Raw genomic sequence first — 23,524 nt, forward strand, 5'->3', positions numbered from 1 at the left:
CTGTGTGTCATCACATCCCCAGCCTTGCAGAAGATCTTCCAGGTACTATTTGCATTGTGCATATTTTATAAATAAAACAAACACTGGTTCTAAGGCTTCCTTAAGGAACAGATGCCTCCCCAAGTATTATTTACAGAAATTATTAGATTTGCAAGCTGTGTGCCTATAATAAGAAATAAATTAAATTAAATTAAATTACAAAAGCAGAACCTACCATCAACAAAGGCCAACAAATCCCTAAACACAAATACGGCATTAGGAGCAACGTGAAGGAATTTCATGACCCACTTCAAGCACTGATAAGTTGTTCAAATTTGGGGGCAGAATTGTCTTTTCTGTAAACCATTCAACATAGGTAAAGGAAAAGTGGTCACTCATCTTTGTATTGTCGAAACAAGTGCTTCTGATAGATGCTCTGTTTATTATCCCAACAAAACTGAAGACAACTCTAACCTGGTAGGCAAGGTATGATTAATGAATTTTATTTTTATTTTGTCTTTGTCTTAACCTAACTGAAGGTCTTTTACCACAGAAGGAGCTTTCAGTAATGTGCTTGTTCCTAACATTTCTCTGTCAATATAAAGGATGCCAAAACAAAGCAATAGATTAACTCCCAAGCAGTTTTTACACAGGGCCCCAGGAAGAAACAGCTATCCCCTCTAAATCTGCTCAAACCTTGATCACTTCATGCATTTTAAAGAAGCAGTGCCCCGATTCTACTCAGAGGTCAACGGGTCCCAGAGTTAATTCACATTTTCCTCTGTGTGTTAGGGTTTTCAGTTCCAGCGATGACTACGGCTAAACCCAGTGCACACGAACAGGGTCAGCCCCTACTCACACTAAGTCACGCACAGCACGTATTCACTATGAATTATTAGCTAATGAGTCTTCAAGCATTGTCCTGCAGTAGACACCATCAGAAGACATTAATTTAAATGAGTTCTAAAACCTACTAACCTTACTCTTCACAATTTACGCTGCCAAGTGTCTAGCCTCAAATCCATTCCAGTTTCATTCATGGGTTGTAGCTCTGACTCTCCTACAGCTAACTTTGGTACAAGTCAGGAGTAGCATGGTTAAGGTTAATACTAATCATAGTTGATTAGTATCAGTATTCCAGACAAAGGAATTAGGTTGTATATCCCATGTCTTGGATACTTGCGAAAGGCAGAACTGCTGCATGTTTGCAATGCAACACAGTGTTTGATAACAGGGTTTAGTTGTTATAAAGTGCTTATACAGACTCCACGGAAAAGAAAAAAACACGGAAGCTAATGGGAACTAGTTTCTTATGAGGTTCAAGCTGGCAGTCACAAGCTCACCTTTAATCCCTGAAACACGATACTAAGAAAGCACAAACTTTGTTGCACCAAGCGTTTGGTATCACTTGGCCTGCTTTTACTCTCTACTTCACAACAGGAGCTGGCATCTTCGCCCCTACCCCTCCAGAAGAGCACGCTGGCTCTCATGGAGAGCAAATGACTGCTGTCCCTCCTTCCCTGCTACCATAGACAGGCAGCAGTGAGCAGAAGGCAAAAGGACATTTTCCTTGGCCCATCCCTGACCAAAGAACTTTGCTGCAAGTTAAAGCCAAAGTTGCCCTTGCTGACTCTGGGGCCGTGCTGGCTGCTGGAGGAGCCTAAAACTCAGGGTTATGCAGTCACACTTTGGCCCTGCAGACCTTCACTCCTGCATCCATAACGAGTCATCTCCACTCAGAGATGTTATCACAGCAAAGTACATCTGCAAATATTTTATTCAGTAACTAACAAATTAATCTTTTGGAATCTGCATGAATCACGCTGCAGCATCAGAGAAAACTCCCTTGCTAATTACTACACAGATAATTGCCCCCGAGAGCATGGCTGTTGTAAGGTGAAATGGCAATGTATCTCAAAGCAAGCTGTTCCCAACAATTGCAGGCACCTGCAGTTCTGAAAATACTTCTGCAAGATTCTGGCTGGTAAGAAGAGAATTTAAGAGCTTGTGAGAGGTGGGAGTGGCTCCTCTGGGAGCAGTTCTACTGCATCTGGCATGTCCACTTTGGAGGGGGCCAGAGAAAAGTGAGGAGTCGTGTGAGCACCATGACTGCCGTGGGCATGCAAGTGTGCACACAGGTATGTTTTCACTTACGTTAAGTGCAGAGAGTCAGATCGGCCCAAACCAGGGAGATGCATCTTGTGACTTTTTAACAAGAAATGGAAGTAATTGGAATCTGTACTCCATTAATAATTTATCAGGGATTTTAATATAATAATAAACTCTCAATAACAATGTATCAGGGTAGTAAGAGAGAAAATCCACTATAATTATATATGTAGTGTAACAAAACATCCCCCTCCCAAATAATCATTGACTGAGAGTAAAATTAATGAGACACATCAGAGACCAGACCCCTTCTCTACTAGGCATGATATAAACATATAGAAAATGACAGCATCTATTCCAAAAATAGGGTAGAGAATATGATTGAGAAGTGTGACAGCTGAAATAGGAAAAAGATGAGACATTGTACAAAGCTGGTGGCAGTTGGTCATATGACACAGCACAGCAGTGCCCCAGTAATGTGTAAAGAACAAAGAGCACATAGAAGGAACCAGAGGACGCTGTAGAGGAAATGTAAATCCCATTAATATACACAATGGATAATTCACTTCCAGTGGACAAGTGTCCTGTCCTGAGTGATGTTGAAGCCGGGAACTTTACAGAAAGGGCAAGGAATTCATAGGCAAAGTAATTATACATCCTGCTTGCTCCTGCTATGGTTCGTGCAGGTCAGGTTTGAAGCAGGGAGACAGAGCATGGGGTGGGAACGTGTGTATCACATCTTTGGTTGTGATAGACAGAGGATTACAGCGTCAGAGGTTGCCAAACCAGTGTCCTTCAGAGACATTACTCCACACACACACCTACACACTCGCCTGCATAACACACACTTAAATACCAGATAACGTTTTTAGTATTCAAAAGTGCCAAGAAACCAACATAGACTTTCCTTGTTTCACCTTGAACCCACAAACTTGCATTTAAAACTGATTTTTTAAAAATAATTTTAATAAACTGAAGGGTTTGAAACCTGGGTTCCAACTATCTCCAGATACTGCTACAGGGATGGGAACTCATTAAAAAGCTCTGTGTTTCTGTGAGGGTCTTGGCAACACCCTCCCCACTTGTGCATGACCATTTAGGATTTTTTCCCATGAAATTTGATGCTCCCATCTTGTCATCACTCCCCCAGACTGGAGGGAGAGCACAGGGGCAAGGAACAGTTTGGCTTACAACACCTAATAACAAGTTTGCAAAATAATGAATGTGTTCTTCCATTAATCCAACATACTTGTTCTTCAGGGATTGATTAGCTCCAGCCAAAATTTTACTGGACTGAGAGCCAAATCTGCTCTTGGTTTCACCACAATAAATCTTGAATAGCTCCACTGAGCTCAAGCTACCCAGTAAACACAACAGCGCAACCCTGAACACATTCACCAGCTTTAAAACCATAATTTCTTTTGGAAGCTGGTTTTGGATCATTCACCTAGAAATAAAACACTAAATCCACTGAACTTGCAAACGGTATCTCAAAGCACACACGCATCTGTTGAATAAATCTTCAGTAGCAATACATCTAAAATAGCCATTGATGTGGATATTATTTACTTCTAAAGGTCTCTCTGAAAATGAACACACTGGTAATAGGAGAGATTTAGATTTTGAAAGAGTGACGAAACTACAGTCTTAACAAAATAAAGGAAAAAAAAACCTTGTCTCTGATCTACAAAAATCAAGTTGAATTTATCAAGCCGCACTGTGATAACAATGATCCGGTCCATATGTCAGTACACAATGGTTTGGTTGTACAGATAATTCTGACATCAGAAGCAAAAACTTTTAAAGCCTGAATGTTATTTAAATTAGTAACATATGTTCTAATAGGAAGCTTACATAATAGTTTCATTGTAGTCTCAAATAGCTGTAAAGTATTCAAAATTGTAAAACTGATTGTATGCATGTGTTGCTCGTAGTTGTTCAGACCCCTGACACAGCCCCCAACTCCGCGAGCAGGGCTGAGGCCACATCCTTCTGTCCCTGCACTGTCCTTTTGCAGCCAAAGGAACGTCAGGCAAATGTGAAGACCTGAATTGCTTTGCAGTATTGCAGCCTTGGTTGCTTTTGTACTTACTCTTCCAAATTCAAGTAGCAACATGCTGAAAACTGTTTGCTTGGGTCTCCTCAGTCTTGCACCTCACACATCCATGGCCCGCAGGTTGCCTTTAGCATCTTATGCTCCCTTGTGCAGGTGTGAACCACTGCCCAAGGTGTATGGTAACAAGGGTCATGTCCCATCTGCTGCTGCCAGAAGCCCACTTTTAGGCTGAGATGCCATGGAAATGTAACACCTAATATTCTGACCTCATTCTTCCTTCTCAACCGTGCAGCTTTATCACAGTAAGGGTTCCTAACCCTGTTGAGACACATTGTTGGATACTTCAAAAACTAAGCAGAAAGAGACTTTCTAGGCAATTCTCAACTCACAAGCTTAAACACATCAGAGGAAGGCAAGCATGTTTTAGGCTGAACAGAAAGCATCTACCGAAGATCTTTTTAAATAACTACTGTGTCTATGAAATTCTGTTTTCGTAACTCCCTTTTACATGCAAATGAAGAATTTCTGTGTGAACTAAAAGTTATTGTTGCCAAAGGTCTTTGCAGCAGGGTGTCTCTGTTGTCCCATCTTTTTGAGGCAACCTCTGCGTGAACAAGAAGCTGTTTTCCAAATGGGCTGCAGCGCTGATGCCACTAGCAGTATTTCTCCCAACAAAAGGATTTCACTATTTTATTCCAAGGGGATTTTTTTTAGTTGGCTGGTTGCTTTTCTTTGAAGTTTCAAAGTTTGGAAAAAGGCAAAGGTCTGGCATACTGCTTTTTTTAGCTATGGATCTCTGCTGCACACTTTGCTGACAGCAAAATGGATCTCCGGGGAAGAAATGCAACTCCCCTGGTGCTGCACAAGGGGTAAATCAGGGAGAGCATTCAGGCTTTCACACTCCATCCAGCCCATGACTCTGCCTTCTCAGCTTCATTATGCCAAAGCAAGAGACTGCTGCTGCAGCTTTCATGGGCTTGCTAAAGCAAATTGCAGTTATCAAGGAGCCACGTGCTTTGGGCCAGCAATTTCTCTAAAGCAAAAGTCTGAAAACAAGGACAGGAGACTACCTGGCTACAGCAGTCAGAGCCAGAAACCATTCAAGGCAGTTTGGTCATTGTCCACGACTGGAGCCAGAGACCACGCTGGTGGTCCTGGCAGAGTACTTGAGCTCTGCCACAGACACATCTGTGACCAATGCTTCAACCAGAGACACTGCATAAAACTCCTTGTTCCACTAACACCAGTGCCAGACCCTCCCCTCCCTTCAGTGGGGCTGAGATCTCCCCCTCTGGTGCTTGCAGGTGAGGACAGCATCTGGCTACAGGAGACGACAACAGAGGAAGAACCCAACCCCGGCGAGATACGTCTCTGGGCCTTTCCTGGCTTACAACATTGTCACTTGTCATTGCTGCTTCTCATTGCCTCATTGAGAGTTGCTCCTCACTGGAGCAACTGCAATATGAGAGCACTTGAAACTAAAGCAACACTTCATGTGTATTAACAGAAGTAAGTGTCTGGGTTAACTTAAGCATAATTATGACTAGTTACAGAAGCGTGTGTATCAGCACTCCATTTACAGATACCTCTCTCCTGTTGGCCTCAGCAAACGCTTTTGATTTAAATGAGGTATAATCTGACATGGAAAATAAACTGCTTGCAAGTAGCATAGCACTTAGTGTAATATTGCAGTCAAAAAAACCTAGAGCAGAATAATAGGCTTGATCAACATTGATGTACTCAGAGACAGGAAGAGCAATTCCCTAACACACGAATATACAGTGTGTGTGGGAAGGATAACGTAATTTTGTGTTAATTTCCTCTTGATCATTAAAACTGCTTGTCAGCTTAGTTACTGGTAGCGTTTAACAATGAAAGATCAGTTGCTTTAACTCAGCTCCCACAATTTGAAAGGATTAGAGGTTGCCAAAATGTGGTTCTGTGGGCCAAGACCTGCCCTTGATCTTTTTTTTTCCATCCTACTCCAGCTCCCACCCTCGGCATGAAGCTGCACCCCAGAGATGCTGTAGAAACCCAACACACCGTGCTGCACCTCACTGGGTGCATTACATCTTCCACAGGAGCAAGTGAATTTTCAAACAGGATAAAGTTGAGACGCACAGTAAATAAAACTCTCACGCCCACATATCCATAGCCCCTTAATTTAGCCCCAGAGCTACTGACAGTTCCTATAGCTTTGGCAATCATTCATGCTCATTGTTGAAAGTTTACATATTAAAATATAAAGGATAATGAAACTGTGGTTACAGAATGAGTTATTTACATTGAAGGAATTAATCCCACAGCGCTTTAAAATTTCCTCCATGAATAACTTCTAAGTCTCCCACATGTTGTGTGCCTGTTTCACAGTATGTTCCAGGTCCAAGCTGTGGCAGAGTAAGACAGATATATTGCAACTTTGATTTAATATATATCTCATACTTCAAAATCAACACTTGGAGCTTTTAATGCTGCAGGGTAAGCAGAAGGAATATTCTGCAAAAGATCCAAATCAACTGACAGATTCAGTGATGTTAAGACACACCACAAAGAAAACCCCCAAATCGCTTTTTTCAAGTACCAGAAAAACTGGAATTATAGATTACTTGACCACACAGAACGAAAGAACTGGATCAGCTGTGACTTGCTACTCAACTTTTGTCACGGTGACAGCTATAGAGTTTCGACCGGAAAAAAAATACTTGAGATACTGCAGAAATAGGTTGATATGAGAACCCAGAGAGAAAATGTAATTTAAAGTGGTTTAGTCTGAAGGTACAGTGGCAGGAGTGCAGATTCTCGAGATTCTTTAGATCTGGCACATTTGTATGACACTAATGTTTTTCTCCTGTGGCTAATGGTCATTTCTTCTTTGTACCTTTTCCTTCCTTTCTTTTTTCATCTGTGCCTATATTCAATAAGAAAACAGAAAAAATACAGAAGTTTGCAAAGAACAGATACAGGTACAACTTGGCTTGTGAATGGCTGGCAAACGCCAGTTGATTTCCTCCAAATTTCTTTTCTCTCTCAGCCTCTAATGTTCACCCCACATTTGGCATGATAGACTTGTCTTCATATGTCCTGGGTCAAGACTATTTCCTAAAAGGACAGCTTCAGGGGAGACTTTCTCTGCTTGTACTGGCCTCCAGATGTTCTTTTACAACAAGCAAACAAGATGCCGAAGAGAAGCTTGGGGAACTCAGAGCCCACCAACCTGACTACTGAGGCAGACGAGACCTTATACATTTTCATACTGAGGGTGTTACTACAAGACAGAACCTCAGCATTTATTTCACAGTACACCAGCAGACATCCTGAATCTGCTGCAGGTGTGCTGACTGGATGTATAGTAAATACTACACCACACCCTTGACTTCTTTCAAACAAATTCCCACTCCAGGGGGATCCAGCAGTAGATGTTGTAATGTGTCCTCAGCCATGGAGATGAGCCTTACGGCAGAAGCACAAACCTTCAAAAGGGCTCTCAGCTGCCAGAGATGCCACAAATCAGCTCCACTGAAATGGGGAGAATTAGTTACATGTGAGCAGACTAATTGTTCTAGCTCCCCAGCCCCCTCCTGCCAACACAAATCTCAGGTGGCCTGCATGAACAATTTCAGAGGAGCTCACCCAGAATTCTCCCACCCATCCTGACCTAGCTTTAGAGGCAATGGTAGTTGCCACCCACAAGTAACAGTTCCTTTATAGACTAATTTGCAAGGGTTCCCTTGCAGGAATAACTAATTGCAACGATTCCTTTACAGACTTTCATCAGTTCCTTCATCACTGAAATAATACACAGTCTCTGTGCAAGAGAAACATGTACCATGTAGACTTCCAACCAGTTGATGAGTTGGGATAAAACCCTTCGTTGGCTATGGTCTATATCATCTTGATAAAAGCAATTCTATTAACTGAGCTGGCTGGCCATTGGCTGTGAAGTAAGGGAAAAATATTCCCCAAAACAGCTGCAGAAGAGTCACGTAACCTGCTACCTGCCACATTATTCAAAAGTAGACACTCTCACCATGAATTTCTCTGTATCTCTCCAGTGAAAACAAAGGTTTCCAAATTGACATACCAATCAATTTTTATATAAGCTAACTCAAACACATTGTACAAACAATCTGGTATCACTGTTAAGTACAGATGGTAGCAAATGAAATAACCTTCCACAAGACCCAGATAGATAGATATACAGTTTTCTTTCAAACTATGTTGAGACTAACTTTTCTTCTGCACCATTAAATTAGCCTGGGAACACAAAAAGGAAAAAAACCTCAGTGAAGATAGCTATGAGTGATATTTAATATTAATGAGTGTATAAGTTAGACAGAGATGACTCCCCCTAATTATAACACTTTGTGAGTTTAAAAGTAAACACCAGTTAACCTAAACTATTTAATAAAAAATAATGAGATTCTTGAAAACAAAAAACCCCAATCCATTCAGGAAAAAAATGTGCACTTTTCCCTTAAAGTAATGGGAAGAATCATTGCATATTGCAGATTAAAGCCAATACCCAAAATAGTCAGAATTTGCTTATTCACATAGATGAACCTTAGAGAAGGTCCTTTCAGCAATGCTGGTTGTACTGTTTAAACAAATAAGAGTGACAAAATAAGACTCATTATACAAATTAGCACACTTTCAAATATTAAAAAAATCCTCCAGTATGATTTAGCAGCTGTATTTTAATGTGTTTATTTTATAAAGGATAAAATTTATGCTACTGATTCTTACTATTTTTAGGGCCAAAATTTAATATGTGGCAATAAAACACGTTTTTTCTTTAATTAGAGAAGTTCTTATGGAACAAATGTTATGTTTTACAATTGGGCTTAGCTTGGGATGTTGAGAGCAAGAACTTTAAAAAAAAAGTCTGTGGGACCTTAATAGGGATAATTATTATAATTATAAATAAAGGCAAGATAAACTAAACAATAATAAGCAGAGTAAACCAAACCTCTGTAAGTTCTTGCCTATGGTGACATGAAGCAGTATAACGTGGATTGGTAGGACTGTGAGGCTGATGACGTTCAAACCAGGAGATGCCACAAATGTCTTTCAAACACACAATCCTTCATAAAACTTCTGTTACCAAAAGGGGGGGTGGGTAGGTTTCATTACCAGACCTCTGTGTTCAGGTTCTCATTTCCATGAGGAGAACATACAGTGTAGCTTAAGGCAAAGGGTGAAGAATGAGCACCCATTATACCTGCTGATGGAGTCACAAACTTCACTTCCTAAAACACAAAGGCATTTCTGTATTTCTTTTTGCAGGGATTGATCCCACCCTGAGAGACTTGATGCACTCTGTAAAGATCTCAGGACAGAGGGATAAAACTTTGCCAAACAGTAAATCAGAAATAAATCTAGAGCAAAAGAAGTGTGCCTGTATTTTAGGGAAAAAATAGCAACAGGTTCTTTGTGTGCTGTAATGTGTTCACAAAAAATAAGAATAACTAAATCAACTGAAGAGCTGGAGCATGGAGAATATTTTATAGGCATTAGATTATAAAACTTGATTGTATACTGAAATTCTATTTATTTCTTCATTGTTTATTCATATTGCTTGGCAGTTACCAACTGATGAATACAACCACATTGCTTAATTTCCCCTCCAACCTGACTCCTTCCCTTTTATAACTCAGCACTTACCTTGCATTCCAAGAACATAATTTCCCACTGAACGTAATTATTTTCAATAAGAAAACCAAACAAGCTGCAGAAAAACAACTGTCTTGTAGGAGAGAATCAAAACAACCTACAAACCCATTAAACTAATGCTAAGATTATTTTCCTACCTATTTCCATGAAGACAACCCCTCCACAGCTGGATAGCTCCACTGGCAATGGGCTAATTACTACTCCTTGCCAACCCAGTTCTTTGTGTTTTCTCAGACAGTTATTATAACCATTCTTTCTCATCACTGACTAAAATGAACACTTAGGTGTAAATTTTCATAAGTGATCTCTGACATTGACAGCTGAAACCGAGCAGCTGCAAACCCTAATAGCCAGGCATCTAAGTACTTATTTGCTGTCAGAAATCAGTTATTACCAATGTTTTTACTTATCATATTATAGTATCCATCCAGAGCATGTAAGTGAGATCATGATCCCATTAAGCAAAGCCTTGTACATAACTCATTCAAAAGGCTGTGTCTGCCCTGGAGTAATATATAAAGTAAACAACTGAGATCGAAAATACAACAAATTTCTACAGCTAACCAAGGATGCTGTAGAAACAACAGGTAACTGAGGAACTGCGTTGTATTTTTGAAACCCTGGTCCTGCGGCTCAGCCACAAAGCCTCTGGTCATTGCCATTGCTATCTCCAGTTGATTCAAAGAGTAAAGCTGCCCCTGTAATCCCCGAGACTGGAATCAGGTGAGCTTGTGGACCCCTAAAAGGTTCCTCATTCACTAAAAGCAATAGGTGCATCTTAAGTAATTGCTAATTGTAAGCAAACAGTATTTTTAAGACCAAAACACTGATTAATATAGAATTTCAGGGACTCCCTTTAGAAATGACACAAGCTTTTATCTGTGTGTTTTCTTGATGAAGAAAAGGAGAAATGGTGTACAGAGATGTGGCTTTTGCAGGTGTGGATGCATGCAATTGTTTCTACTTGCTGACCTTAAAAGAGTAAGGGCTGGATTCTTCCCATGGGACCAGACTGCTCTCAAACACCAGAGAAAGCAAGCAGGATGCCTCTATCCTCAGCTCTTCTCACAAGAAGGGAAAAGCTGAGAAGTGTCCACCATCTCCACTCTAGCCCCCTGGCCCCTTGGAACACACTGTACTGTCAGCACATCCACAGCTCAGGGAGTGCTCGCTCTGAGATGAGCTGCATCTCCTGGCTGGACAATGGCAAGAGAAGCTGGACCTCAGGGAAAATTGTACATGGAAAAGGTTTGAGGGCTTCATGTCAACAAGCCCAAGTTTCAGCAGAGGTTTTACTGCTCAAATACTCAACAGAGCTACATTAGCAAGGTAGGGGCTGAGGCAGCAGTAAAGAGAAGCTGAACTGTCATCTTGGATGGGTGCATGGCACAAGAAAACATCCTGAAAGGAAAGGTTACTTTTCACCAAATATACACAAAGTTGTGTGTCTATTCAGATGATGGGTAGAGAAGGGGCACAATTATTCATTAAATGATGGGCTTACCTTACTTTGCAGGTGATTACTGGCAGACTTGCAGCATGCATTATCTATTATTTATTTACTTTGCTATTTTACTAACCACGTTCACGCTGCAGAAAGTGTTTCTGACAATTTTCTTATGGTTTTCATGCCCTGTACTGTACTGCAGCTTGGATCACAAAATAGAAAGATGATAGTGGTGCCCCTGGGGGAAGAAAACTAGTTCTGTGGAACTGCTCAGGTGTCAATGAGGGCAGATTCTCTCTGCTCTAAGATGAGATGAATGCACTAGACCCTCCCCACTGATCCTGTCACAACCAGGAGACTTGTAAACTTGGAGCTGCAGTGGTAGGACCTGCCTCATAACCCTGTTCCTCACGGGTATGCTCTGTACAGCCTGAAATAGGTGGCAGGGGAGCTTCAGCTAGGGAAGGCTGCATAAAAATAGTGCTGAAGGCAAGACTGAAAGAGTCTTCAAGGCCACAAACCTGTTTTGCTGTTCTCTATGCTTGCTGCAGAACGAGGCCTGAGCTTCAGAACCACAACGGTGCATTTGTACAGAAAACAAGTTCAGGTTCTCTTGCTGGTGAATCAGCCCATCAGATTCCCTGATATCTAAAGTCATAAAGACGATCACATTCTCTACTTTGGGCACCTGACCTGACCAAGAAAAGACAGAAGCATTACATGACCATCCTAGTCAAGGGAGAGCTGGACATCTCAGAGAGAACAGATAAATCCGATTTCCCTAGGGCCTAAGGCAAACAGGCAGGCTGTGCTTTAATGCATATAATGCACTTGACTAAAAGTAGGTATATTTCTGTCCCCAAATCATTACTTTTTATCAAGAATATTAATGTCCTTAAAACTGTCAATGCTAAATAAAACCTGAAGTCACAGCAATTTTGCCAAGGTTTGCAATATTCCCAGGGATCTTCAGGCATTAATACAGAGAAGACTCATTAATAAAGAGATTAAGATTCAACTCAAATGCTTTCCTATCTTCTGGCAAGCACCCAAAGTCCTCGAAGAACATATTCTTAAGATAGACTTCATAGCATAGACTTTCAGGCTAGCTACACAGAAAACCCAACAGGAACACTCCCTAAAGAAACTAGCTTGCATTTGAAATTAAATGCTTTCCCCATTCAGAAAAGTGATGCTCTGGGCACTGAAATATGGACATGAAGGGATTCACCCTGACCAAACCAGAGCAGTAGTTCTCTGACTGCATGCGTAGGTACAACCTAGAGCAAGAATACCCTGATCCCTCATTAAACACGGTAAGGAACTACTGTAAGAAGTTCTTCCCTGTGAGGGGGGTGAGGCCCTGGCACAGGCTGCCCAGAGAAGCTGTGGCTGCCCCCTCCCTGGAAGGGTTCCAGGCCAGGTTGGACGGGGCTTTGGGCAACCTGGGCTGGTGGAAGGTGTCCCTGCCCAGGGCAGGGGGGTTGGAACTGGGTGATCTTTAAGGACCCTTCCAGCCCAAACCATTCTGTGATTCTGTGATACTGTAATACAAATAAATAAATGTTGACAAACATTTGCATCTTTAATGCAAACTAAGTAACTGAATTAATTTTAGAAAATATTTTGGGATTTTTATCTATGATAAAAGCAACGCTGATTCTTGCTGCACAGAACTCATTGCATTTACATGTAGTACCTATGTCGCATTCATAAGACATAGTAATGCAGCAATTGCAAAAAATTAGAAGTGACAAGCAGAAGAAAAAGGAAACTGCAGAAAAAAAGAGCAGAAAGGGAGTAAGTAAAAATGACAAGGGAGAAACAAATTTAGGGGAATGATGCCCCTAAATTTATTCTGTTTGAGAGAAAACTATCCAGCAAACAGCGGGTGCCTAGACACACACTAACTGAGCAGTGTCGCAGCTCAGTCTTATACAAGATGGTGTAACTTGGTCCAGATCCAGCTAAGCACTTGGACTTATGTTCAATTTTCAGCTTGTGAGCTATTCCACTGAAGTCAAACTTTTTGTGACTGTAAGAGGTGAGCATTGCTTAAACTTTGTTGGATAAATACCAAGGAATAATATTGCTAAACTCAAATTCCTAAAGATCTTGAATCAACTCTCAAAAATATTTTTCAACATTGGTTTAAAACCCTTACCCTCAATTAAGAAAGAATTGGTTTGGCTCTCGTTTCTTAAAGTCATGAAATGATCACCAAAATCCTTACTCAAATCACTTGGCTCACATTTTCAGTTATTTTTTCACAGCCAAGAGGGCCTAAAACTTTTCAAAAATTGAATACAGAGATTCCTGTGTAGCCAGTTTTGTCCCTGGGAGCTGGTGTTAAAAAAAAAAAAAAAAAATTTCTAAAACTCATGAAAGCATGAGAATTGTTGAATTTGAATGTACTCTGCACCTTGCTCATTTGAACCTTCAGGACAGCTGTCTCATTTCCCCTCTCCCATGATGACTTTACTGGCTCAAATGGACCAGGATTACTGTCCTCTTGTTCCAGGGGACTCTTCTGCAACGGGGCAAGAGCAATCTGAGAACTGCATGCAACAGACTGCAGCAACAAAATATTAACTCTATCTGGATGAAGGAAATCTGCTTTCCTTTTCTTATATCCCTCATACTTATTTTTGTCCCTACAGTTTGCAGTCTCTGCATTTCATCTCACTTCAAATATAATAAACTCTCTCTGTTACAAGCAGTTGCTTAAGTAGTCCTGAGAGCAGACCAGTCTTCTGCTGGCTACAATGCACAGAGCTGAATGGGAGGAAATGAACTTCAGCTGGTGCAACAGCTTCTGTTATAAACTTAGGGGAGGCAGTTCCTGAGATTCCCTTATCTGATTTAAAAGCCCTTTCATAAAGATCTCTATCTAACATTTTTAAACAGATCTTTTCATTCATCCCTGAATTGAGAATAAAAGCAATCTGATAAAAAAATACATACACTACATGCCAGAGCAGAAGCAGTAATTCACTGGCCTTGAAATACAGTTCTTTTACTGGAAACATTACAAAGACAAGGAATCTGTGTCATCACAAACCCCCAAAAAGGCAGTTTTTAACAGGCACTCTTCAGAATAGGCTCCATGTTTCATCCTCAATTATCAGTTCATAAATCTAGAATTTCTTAGCTGCTAGCAGATGGGTGAAGGTCACCAAACAAGGATTCACAAAATTGGTGTGATTTAGAAAATTAACAACAATCTGAACTAATTTCTTTCCACAATACACTGTATTTTCCAGAGCCGTTCCCCTTTAGCCAAGCGCCAGCAGAACACTAAAACCCATTAACAGCCAAAAAAGAAATTCCCTTTCAACCGCCAAGCTGGATTATCTACAAATAAACGTGGATATATTTTCCTTATGGGTTAACTAGCTGATAATGATATCCTTCACTTACATATAGCCTTTCAAAGTTTCAAGTATCCAAAGGTAATGCAAGCTTTAGAAGGGTTGGGGAGGGGACCATGAATTCACAACTAAAGTAACCACATTCGCCATCAAAGGAACCAGAACTCCTTCAGGAACTACCAGGAAAAGCCAATATCCAAACCCACTGACCTAGCAAGCCTTGCTCTCCCATAGAAAACTGTATTACACGACTACCTTGATTCCTCAACTGCCAGAACATCCCTTCTTTGATTTCTATCAAAGAAATGGCAATGAGCATATCAGCATCCTCATCACTTATGTTCCTATGTGAGGTTGACAGGAATAATTGTATCCCAAAATATCAGTAACTAAAGTCAGGATCATAAATCCTTATTTTGACATCTCCCTATATGCAGTTTATTATCAAGAGAATTCTTCCCCCATTTTCAAACTGAAGAAAGATGTTTTAATTCCATTTCATCCTAAAATAATTAGGAAATTCTACTCTTCAAGACGTAATGAAACAAAAATAAAGTGACAAAAAGCAAGTTTCCCATCTTATTACCCACTCATGCATACACAGTCTTTTGTTTATAGTGATTCACAATAATACATTTTTTTCACATAATACAGCATGAAAATATAGCATGCTTTTAACATCCTGAGTATGTATGAAACACTCTCTATCTTTTGCCTGTTTTTCTGTCCTTACCTTCTTTTCAGTAAACAAACTAATTTTCCAGTCTGTCCTTAGGAGACATTTCCTGTTATCTGCTGCCCATTTTCAAATTACAACCACAATGATTCTGACCTTATGGCTGAGAAAGTCTGTGGGAATTACTTTTAGTGAGAAGGAAGAACATTTTTTCTATCCTCCTCAAAAACCTCAGTTGCAAGGGTTTGGTCAAATACAACAAAAGAATCACTTTTTAGACAGAATTCAAACATCAACGTGTTTAATTCAGAAATAAGATTTCTAAACATTTTTGAGTAAATGGCAACAGCCTGCTAGAATGGAAGCAGCTATGTTACATTAGCTATAGCAGCATTGCTACTGCCACAACAGCAATGTTGCTTTAATGGGCATTAAATTGACATGATGCAGACATCCCAAAAGTTCAAGTGCCCAGGCTGTGCTTGCATGGGCTGTGCGCTTAAGTGACCTGTGTTTATCAAGGACAGATTGTCAAAGATGGGAATTAATAAAGAAAAGCTGCTGCTGTACTATACTGACCGAGTTCTGGTCTGGGAGAGCTAACAGTCTTCTTCCTTTACCTATTCCCCGACAACTGCATTTAACTGGCACACTGAAAGCACACTTATTTAAAGGAGGAGTGGGTACTTGTCCTGAGTTTTGTGTGTCTGGTAAGCGTCACAATATTAGACTTGATATCCAAGCCAAAACATATTTATGTTATAGTTGATCAAATCAAAACTCGAGACAAAATGTTACCTGCATCAAAGAACACAAGGATGTCAGGTCACAGAAAACGGTTTTCTGAAACTCATCATGACAGAAGCTGGAGTTTCAGAATGCAAAGGGATGTGCAAACTCATACTAAAGCCATAAGTCAAATAAACTAAACAGTTTAGTTTTCCTGAACTGCATCCTGTGTTCAATACCAACAGAACTGGTCAAAACATTTTCTATCGACACATTTTGAAAGAATATGGATTTTTTGTCAAACAAAAAACCTCTTTTAACTTTTTTTCTTTTTAAAATAATAAAATGTCTTTGATATTGTCAAAAATGTAATTTTTTTCACTCACCACTTACTCTTCCCTTTCAATAATGGAGCAATTTCATGCTTATAACAGTGGTTGGTTGCCATTAAAATAATGGCAACAATGTAGAACCACCACTTTTCCATGTTATGGACTAGAAGGTGGAAAAAAAAATATCGGCCTGCAAATACTTCATCTCATCACCAGAACAGGGGAAAATAAGATCAAAGTGTGACAAATGAAGTTCATCAGCTACTTTAGTGACGATGCATGTGACTGAGATGAATTTATTGCCATTTCCCATTCAGGGAACATGTTCTCTTTAACAAGAACTAGCAAAATCACTGTTTTTTCCCCTCACAAATTTATCAGCCATACAAAGCCAGAGAGTAGTCCTGTTTAACATAAGAATGGCCTTTTGCACAGCCCTTTACTGATATGAACTGTATTATGCATTAATTACCAAGGGTAATACAGATATTGGCACAGGAGAGAGAAAACAGTTCTGCCTCTTCATTGTGATGGTTTTCACTTCTACCTTCCTAACCTGCCAATTCCCCAGTTGTCTGAGAGAAAACGTGTGATGCTTTCATGGAGTTCAGTAAGCCAGGGCCACACAGTCTTCATAGCAGCTCTCATAAACCCCACTTCCTTGACTTCAATAAAGCCAAAATGATTTTCATCAGCTGAAGAACTGGTCTGACCTGTATAGAACAGGCTACTGTGAACAATAAAAGCCCAAAGGCTGAGACATTCTGAGATCCAAGCACCTAGTCATAGATAAGAGGCAAATTTCTAGCTCCTTTCAAATTTGCAACCGATTTCCATGGTCTTCAGCACGGCAGGAACTTCCCTGGTGGCAGACTGGGGCTAATTCATTGGCACGGTTGCAGCTACACTGATTTATTCCAGCTCAGGTCCTGTTTTAAACTTATGTGGTTGCGGAGCGTGTATTCATGACCTAATCCATTATCACGGCATGGGTAAATGGAAGAAATGAAAGCGGCATTAATGAAGATTTTATCACTTAAATAAAATTGAGGGCTCTTATTCTTTATGTTTATTTCAGTTATCATTCATTTCTTACCTCACAGACACAAGCAAGCTATTGTTCAACTTCAGTTCTCTCAGATTAGGTAGATAGGCACCTATGGGAACAGAATAAAGAATCACTTTGCAGACCTGGGAGTAGATTAAAGGAAACTTCTGACAATTACTAGTTGAAGCATCTAATTTTACAAGCTTTTTTTACATGTTTTTGTCAGATCTACGCTGGACCTCTTCTAAGAAAATTAATGAGATTATTTCACTCAAAAAATATTTCACCCTTTGCATTTTTTCAACATCCATGTATTGTCTGTATGACTGCCCAATTGTAACCTTTGGAACCCCTCTCTGACAATTCTGAGAGAGCACCTTTGCAGACAGACAGCAGAAACTTGCTTGATGGGTGACTGTTTTCTTTGGTTTGATACCCAAGCCTTATTGACTATGAACTGAGGGATACTCTGGAGAGGTAAGGGATGCTTTAGAGTAGAGCATTCCATGGCCTCCGATTTCTACATCATGACCTTGCTTCTCTCCCCAAGAATCTTTTTCTACCTACTTACTGGCAAGTAGTGATGGACTTATTGGATACACGGCTAAGTAACACTTCTTCAAAATGTAATTTTGAGTTAAACAACAAAAGCATCATTTCCCATGTCACAACATCACCTTCCAAGTTCAGAGGTCCCCAAAAATGCTACTTATGTTTTGCTAAGAATTGCCTTCTCCTTTTAATTTTCTGGATGTGATCCATTGTTTACTATTCAACTGTACAAGTTTCATATCAATGAAAACTTCAGTATTCTGTTGTTATTACTTTGAATAATGCCTTTTTTTTCTATTTCTGAGAGACATTTGCCTTTTTGGTTGTTTCTACAGGTATCTCTGTACCAAAATCATAGACCAAAACATTCCAAGCTACAGAATAATGCGGATTATTCCCAGGATTCCCGAATTATTGCCCATACTTTGGCTCAAGTCCCAGGAGATATTTGCTATTGACAACAGCAAATTTTTATCCATTCCCACTAGCAGAGTTTACTCATGGCTGGTGAGCATCCTTGAGTATAACGTGCAACCATGTAGAGGTAATACCAATTTTAGACAAACTGGATCATTGCTAAAACATTAAAATCTGTTCTCAGCAAATATTTTTTTGCATACTCTGAGTAATCTCTCTCTGGCAAGGATAATTTAGCAGTGTCCAGAAGGACATCATTCCAGCTCTTTGCAAAGGATCAAAAGAAAAAACAAAAACAAAAAAAGAAATTAAAAAAAAAGAAAAAGGGAGTGGGATCTCAAAAAGCAAACAAAGGAGGTCATGTTGTTCATCCCATTTCCCCAAACAGAACAAGAACATTTATGTCAAAAACATTTTAATAAATCATGTTTTAGTAGAATCATTATCTATATCTAATGCTATTTGGGAGTGATTATAATACACATATTGATCATCATGCCATAGTGCAAATATTTAACCTCATGTCTTTGCAAAGCTCTTTAGAAAACACTAAAAATTCAAAACACATCATGCAATTTCTTAGTCTTTTTTAAAATAAGTTACCATAATCCACAGGAGATTGTAGCACAAATTATAACACAGCATCTCATCTTGCAGGGCATACTTTCTCACATCAAACAAGTTTTATAAAGTATGGCAACAAAATAGTTTGGAGTCCTGACAGAGGAGATAGTAGGATCCCTGTTAATTATCCACAGCAGTCATACTAGCTACTAAGGAAAGACCTCCTCAGATATAATCCATGCACCAAGAAAACCTCCCCAGAAAAAAAAAAATCTAGATTAAAAAAAAAATGCTATCATGTTTCTGGCAAGAAACCTGAAGCATGGAAAGATGAAATGATTTTCCCCAAAGTGTTAAAGGAAAGAACAAGGAGGATGCAGTAGCCTCTCCAGCCTCAACACAGCAGTCGGATTGCCACGGATTCAACCAGAGAGGTTAAAGGGTTACCAAGGAAAGGCTATTGCAAAGCATTACAAAGCAAATGAGTTTTAGAAACTAGTATTAAGCAGAAGTAGTCAAGAAGACTAGCTCAAGAGAAATGGAGAGACTTGCTCAAGAAAAAGCTTTTCACTGAATGCATTTAGGGTTGGTTCAGGGAAAAAACCCAACTATTAAAGGATTCAAAGAGGCAGAGTGACAGGCTGACGATATAATTTTCACATCTGGTTATTTCATTATTGTAATTTGATCCTCCATCTCAGACATTTTATTGTATTTTGGCCCAATCTGCCCCTGGGAACTTGTAGAGTGTTAAGTTCTAATGTGCTGTTTACTAGACTGAAATAAAAATATATTATGTGCAGTGGTGCAAAATTCTGCCAACAAGACTTTTGTAATATATTTCTCCAATTCTGCAGGTTCTTCCCTCCTTTAAGTTTTATGTTAGATATGTAAGTGTTCTTTGGTGCTAAGAATTCATTGTCCATTTGCTTTTGCTGGTTTTTATAGTCTCAATGCCTTATATATAGATTAGAGACTGGAAGATTGATTTAAGAAGAGAAAATTGTAAAATGAAGATGACAAGAGAGATCTATCCAAATGTAACAACTACTTATAATGTTCTTAATTTTAACCCTCATGGCATCTTTCCTGAGAGCAAGGATGCAATTTATTCTTATACTAACATAAACACACTCTAAAATATCAACAATATTAACTTTTAATATTAATTTTAAAAGTACACCTTCATGTTTTGTTGATCTTACAGTACAAAACAGGCATGTGAACACAGGCTGCAACTCTTCTGGCAAGAGCAACCTGATACATAAATTAAACAGGCTATTTAATTCACTTAAGCTGTGTTTGATCAAGTAAGATACATCACCTTGATGTTACTACTGTGCGTGTTCTGAATGTGCATTTTTTGCACATTTCTGGGTGAATTGGGCAACACAACTGGAGATAAGACCCCAGCACTTCCAGGCAAACCCAAGCTAGCTGCAGCGTAGCTACCCGAGATGAGAATCTCACAAAAACCCACATCAGTGCAGGGTTTAACATAAGCTTGCTGCCCCAATATGTACTTGTGACTCCTGGAGATCCTGCCCGAGCCCTGCTGCAGTGGGTGCTGTGGTACCTTCCCAGTGGGGCTGGTCAGTGCCAGCTGAACCAAGACCTGCGTGGGCAGGGCTGCACACCCTGGACTCACGCTTCCAGCCTCCGCACTGGATTCCACACACAAACACCTACCACGGGGACACTGGCTGCTGACAAACCTCTCCTGGCTTTGCATCAGGAAGAGCAACAAATAGAGCAAGAGGAAAGAGAGACGATGACCCTGCGTGAAAAATAACACGTGCCGCCTTCTGAACTTTTAGCAGAGCTTTTCCTTGATAAAACATGTTCAAGGGAAGCAGCAGTCCCCAGACAGATAATCAACTTAGCCTGGCCACCAGCAGGCAACAATTCAATAAGTACCAGCGAACAGCACTGTGGGTAACTTGATTTGTAGCTATTAAAATCACTTAGAAATAAGAGAACTATGTAGTGTCTTAAATGACTCTATCCCACCATTACTTTCAACAGGAATTTCTATGAGCCAGTCATGAATGTGGTCCCAGATCTGTCAGCAGTCAAAGCCGAAGGGATAAGCTAATGAAAAGGAAATAGTCCATCTGTTTGAGTATGAACTGAAGCCTACATACAGCTGAAGAGCACAGAAGTCAAGTCCAAGAGCTGCAAAGCTGGATACGAGACTTGCCAGGGCAGTTCAGTTTTTTGCCTGTCACTCAGCAAGGTGCACTGAAAGCAAACAGCTAGAGATTTCAGCAGTTATCCCAAGTCCCGCTAAGACTTAGATTCAAGCTCTGGCATGAAGCCTTTCCTTAATTTTAAAACTAATCACACATGAAAATATTTTAAAATTGGTCTTTTCATGTTTTAGCCCACACCCTGTCCCTAAGAAGCATAACAGTTCCTCCCCACTATGTCAGGCCATTGTGTAGAGGCTGACCTGACAAACTGGGAAAGGTCAGTGGGACGGCGCTTTAAAGCTTAGCACATCCCAAAGTGGACCGCTCTTAAGAAAAACTTGAGCAACATGTTTTAAATTGCTCTAGAAATCTTGCTAAAGGAGATGTAGGCCCTCCATGCTTGTGTTAGAGTCTGTGTATGTTTGCAAACATTGAAATGTTTCTCAAGTGGATATTGAGGTGTAAACTTGGGATTCCAGTGCTGCAAGGTTCCAGGTGACCCAGAGTTATGTGCAGTCTAGTAACTTGCAACTCTTTTACCTGGCCCTTTAAGAGCTTGCACAACCTTTTTTATTTTTACACATAAAAACAGTTAAAACAATTTTGTTTACTGAGTGCAACTGATCATCCAAACAAATAACTCCTTGATGACAATGATGCTCTTATCTTCTGCAGCTGAATATCGTGAGAGCCAGGTATTAGGTAACTGAATATGGCTATAGAGAAAGCTAATTAGCCAGGTTGGGAATGAAAACAGAAACACCAAATTACAGAGCAGTCCAGGCTGCTCAGGCCAGAGTCTCAAGCCCAGCCTCCTGCTCAGAGTCAGGTCTTCTGTGAGGTCAGACCAGGGTGCTCAGGTCTTCACCCAGCTAAGTCTTGGAAACGTCCAAGGATGGAGACTTCAAACCTCTCTGGATACCACTATTGCTTGACTGTCCTAATGGTGCAAAAGCTTTTCTTTCCTTCTATCATGCTGGAACTTCTGTCATTCCAGCTGTTTTGGTTCTTACCCTCAGGCTGTTTATCCAGACCCCTGTGACCAGGGACAAGGTCAGCAGTGCACGGTTTCAGGGGCAGGCAGCCAGCAAGGAGCACACCATGAGCCACACACCTTCAACAGGAGCCTTGCTTACACCATTCACGCTGAAGTTGCAAACTGCCCTCCGATATCTCTAAAAATTTAGGCCTTACTCCATGCACCCAAGAATCAACTGCCATGTAAAAAAAACCTGCAAGGGACTGATGGTCGCTGAGGGCATGAAGTGGCAAACTTTCTGCCCCAGCCACCTGCTGACATTTGCAAAGAGATTTTCACAGGAAGGAAATTCAGAAAGGCACTTTAAAACAAAAGACAGAAAGAAAAATTCAGGATGGTCTTGCTGTCTGTTATTCTCAAAAGCAGTGGGGACCTGCAGCTGCTGTTTTTATAGCTCTCAAGGGCTAACTCTTGGAGCAAGCGGTGGGACATAAACAAGACAGAAATTGTTTGCAACACGGGAATAGTGCTCTGTATTCTGTAAAAGTTGCAAAAGCCTAACCACAAGGAGCAGAAGGAAGGGATTTATTCTAGTAATGGAAAGGAAAGGGAAGTACAGAGTGAAAAAATTGAAACATTTTGCTTGTCACAGCTAATATAAAATGGCACAGGAATGGGAGCGCCATTTTCGAGCATTGTAGAAATGGCATAATGAGATTTTCTTATCAACTGGAGGAAACATGACTGAGTAGATGATGATCTTTGCAAGAAACGGAGGTAATTTACCTTAAATTATCAAGTGCCTATCAGAAAGAAACCTGTTTATTAAATAAACAGAATATACCAATGCAAAGTGGCTGTATAATTCACGACAAAAGCCCCCTTCACTGTACTTGCTTAACTATTCTTGACAAATCGACATCAAAATAACACTTAAGCTAATCAGCTGTTACATTATAGTCACTTGCACATGAAAATGAACTGCTTGGCTGAAAATACCAGCACCCACTTTTGAGGACATGACTCATTTTGGCACAGAAATTATTATCCTGTGGTAGTTATTCAGCTTCAATGTAGGAGAAGATGGACTTGGTTGTGATGGGGATCCACATGACAGAAAATGACTGCCAGTACTGGAAAAAAGGAAGGTTTAATATTCTCAGTGTTAACTTTGCTACAGAGGGAACTCCTTTGGTAATTCCTTATTCCCCAGTACAGTGATGATGACATAGAAATGAATCATAAGCATTAAGGCTGCTTGGGGTTCATCAAATGACATATCTATAGGACCTTGCACCAGCACATCACCCAGCACAGCTGGATGAGGCAGTACAGGATGCAAAGACAGGCTGCTGGCAGCACGAGCAGCCTGATACCACTAGTGATTTCCCAGCCACAGGGAA

The 23,524-nt window shown here is 40.3% G+C and overlaps 1 protein-coding gene across 5 annotated transcripts in view; it reads right to left on the reverse strand.

The window, feature by feature from the left end:
* LRRC56 (leucine rich repeat containing 56) overlaps positions 1-23,524 on the reverse strand; it is a 66,382-nt gene that overhangs the window by 18,185 nt on the left and 24,673 nt on the right. For 4 of the 5 annotated variants that reach the window (XM_074918173.1, XM_074918172.1, XM_074918174.1 and 1 more), the window contains one exon: positions 17,466-17,526. The exons of the other annotated variant lie outside the window; for it this stretch is intronic. In XM_074918173.1, the coding sequence (XP_074774274.1) occupies positions 17,466-17,526 (61 nt within the window). The remainder of the gene's footprint in view (positions 1-17,465; positions 17,527-23,524) is intronic. 5 annotated transcript variants of the gene reach the window in all.

This window comes from Athene noctua, chromosome 14 (assembly GCF_965140245.1).
Source record: "Athene noctua chromosome 14, bAthNoc1.hap1.1, whole genome shotgun sequence".
Classification (NCBI taxonomy): domain Eukaryota; kingdom Metazoa; phylum Chordata; class Aves; order Strigiformes; family Strigidae; genus Athene; species Athene noctua.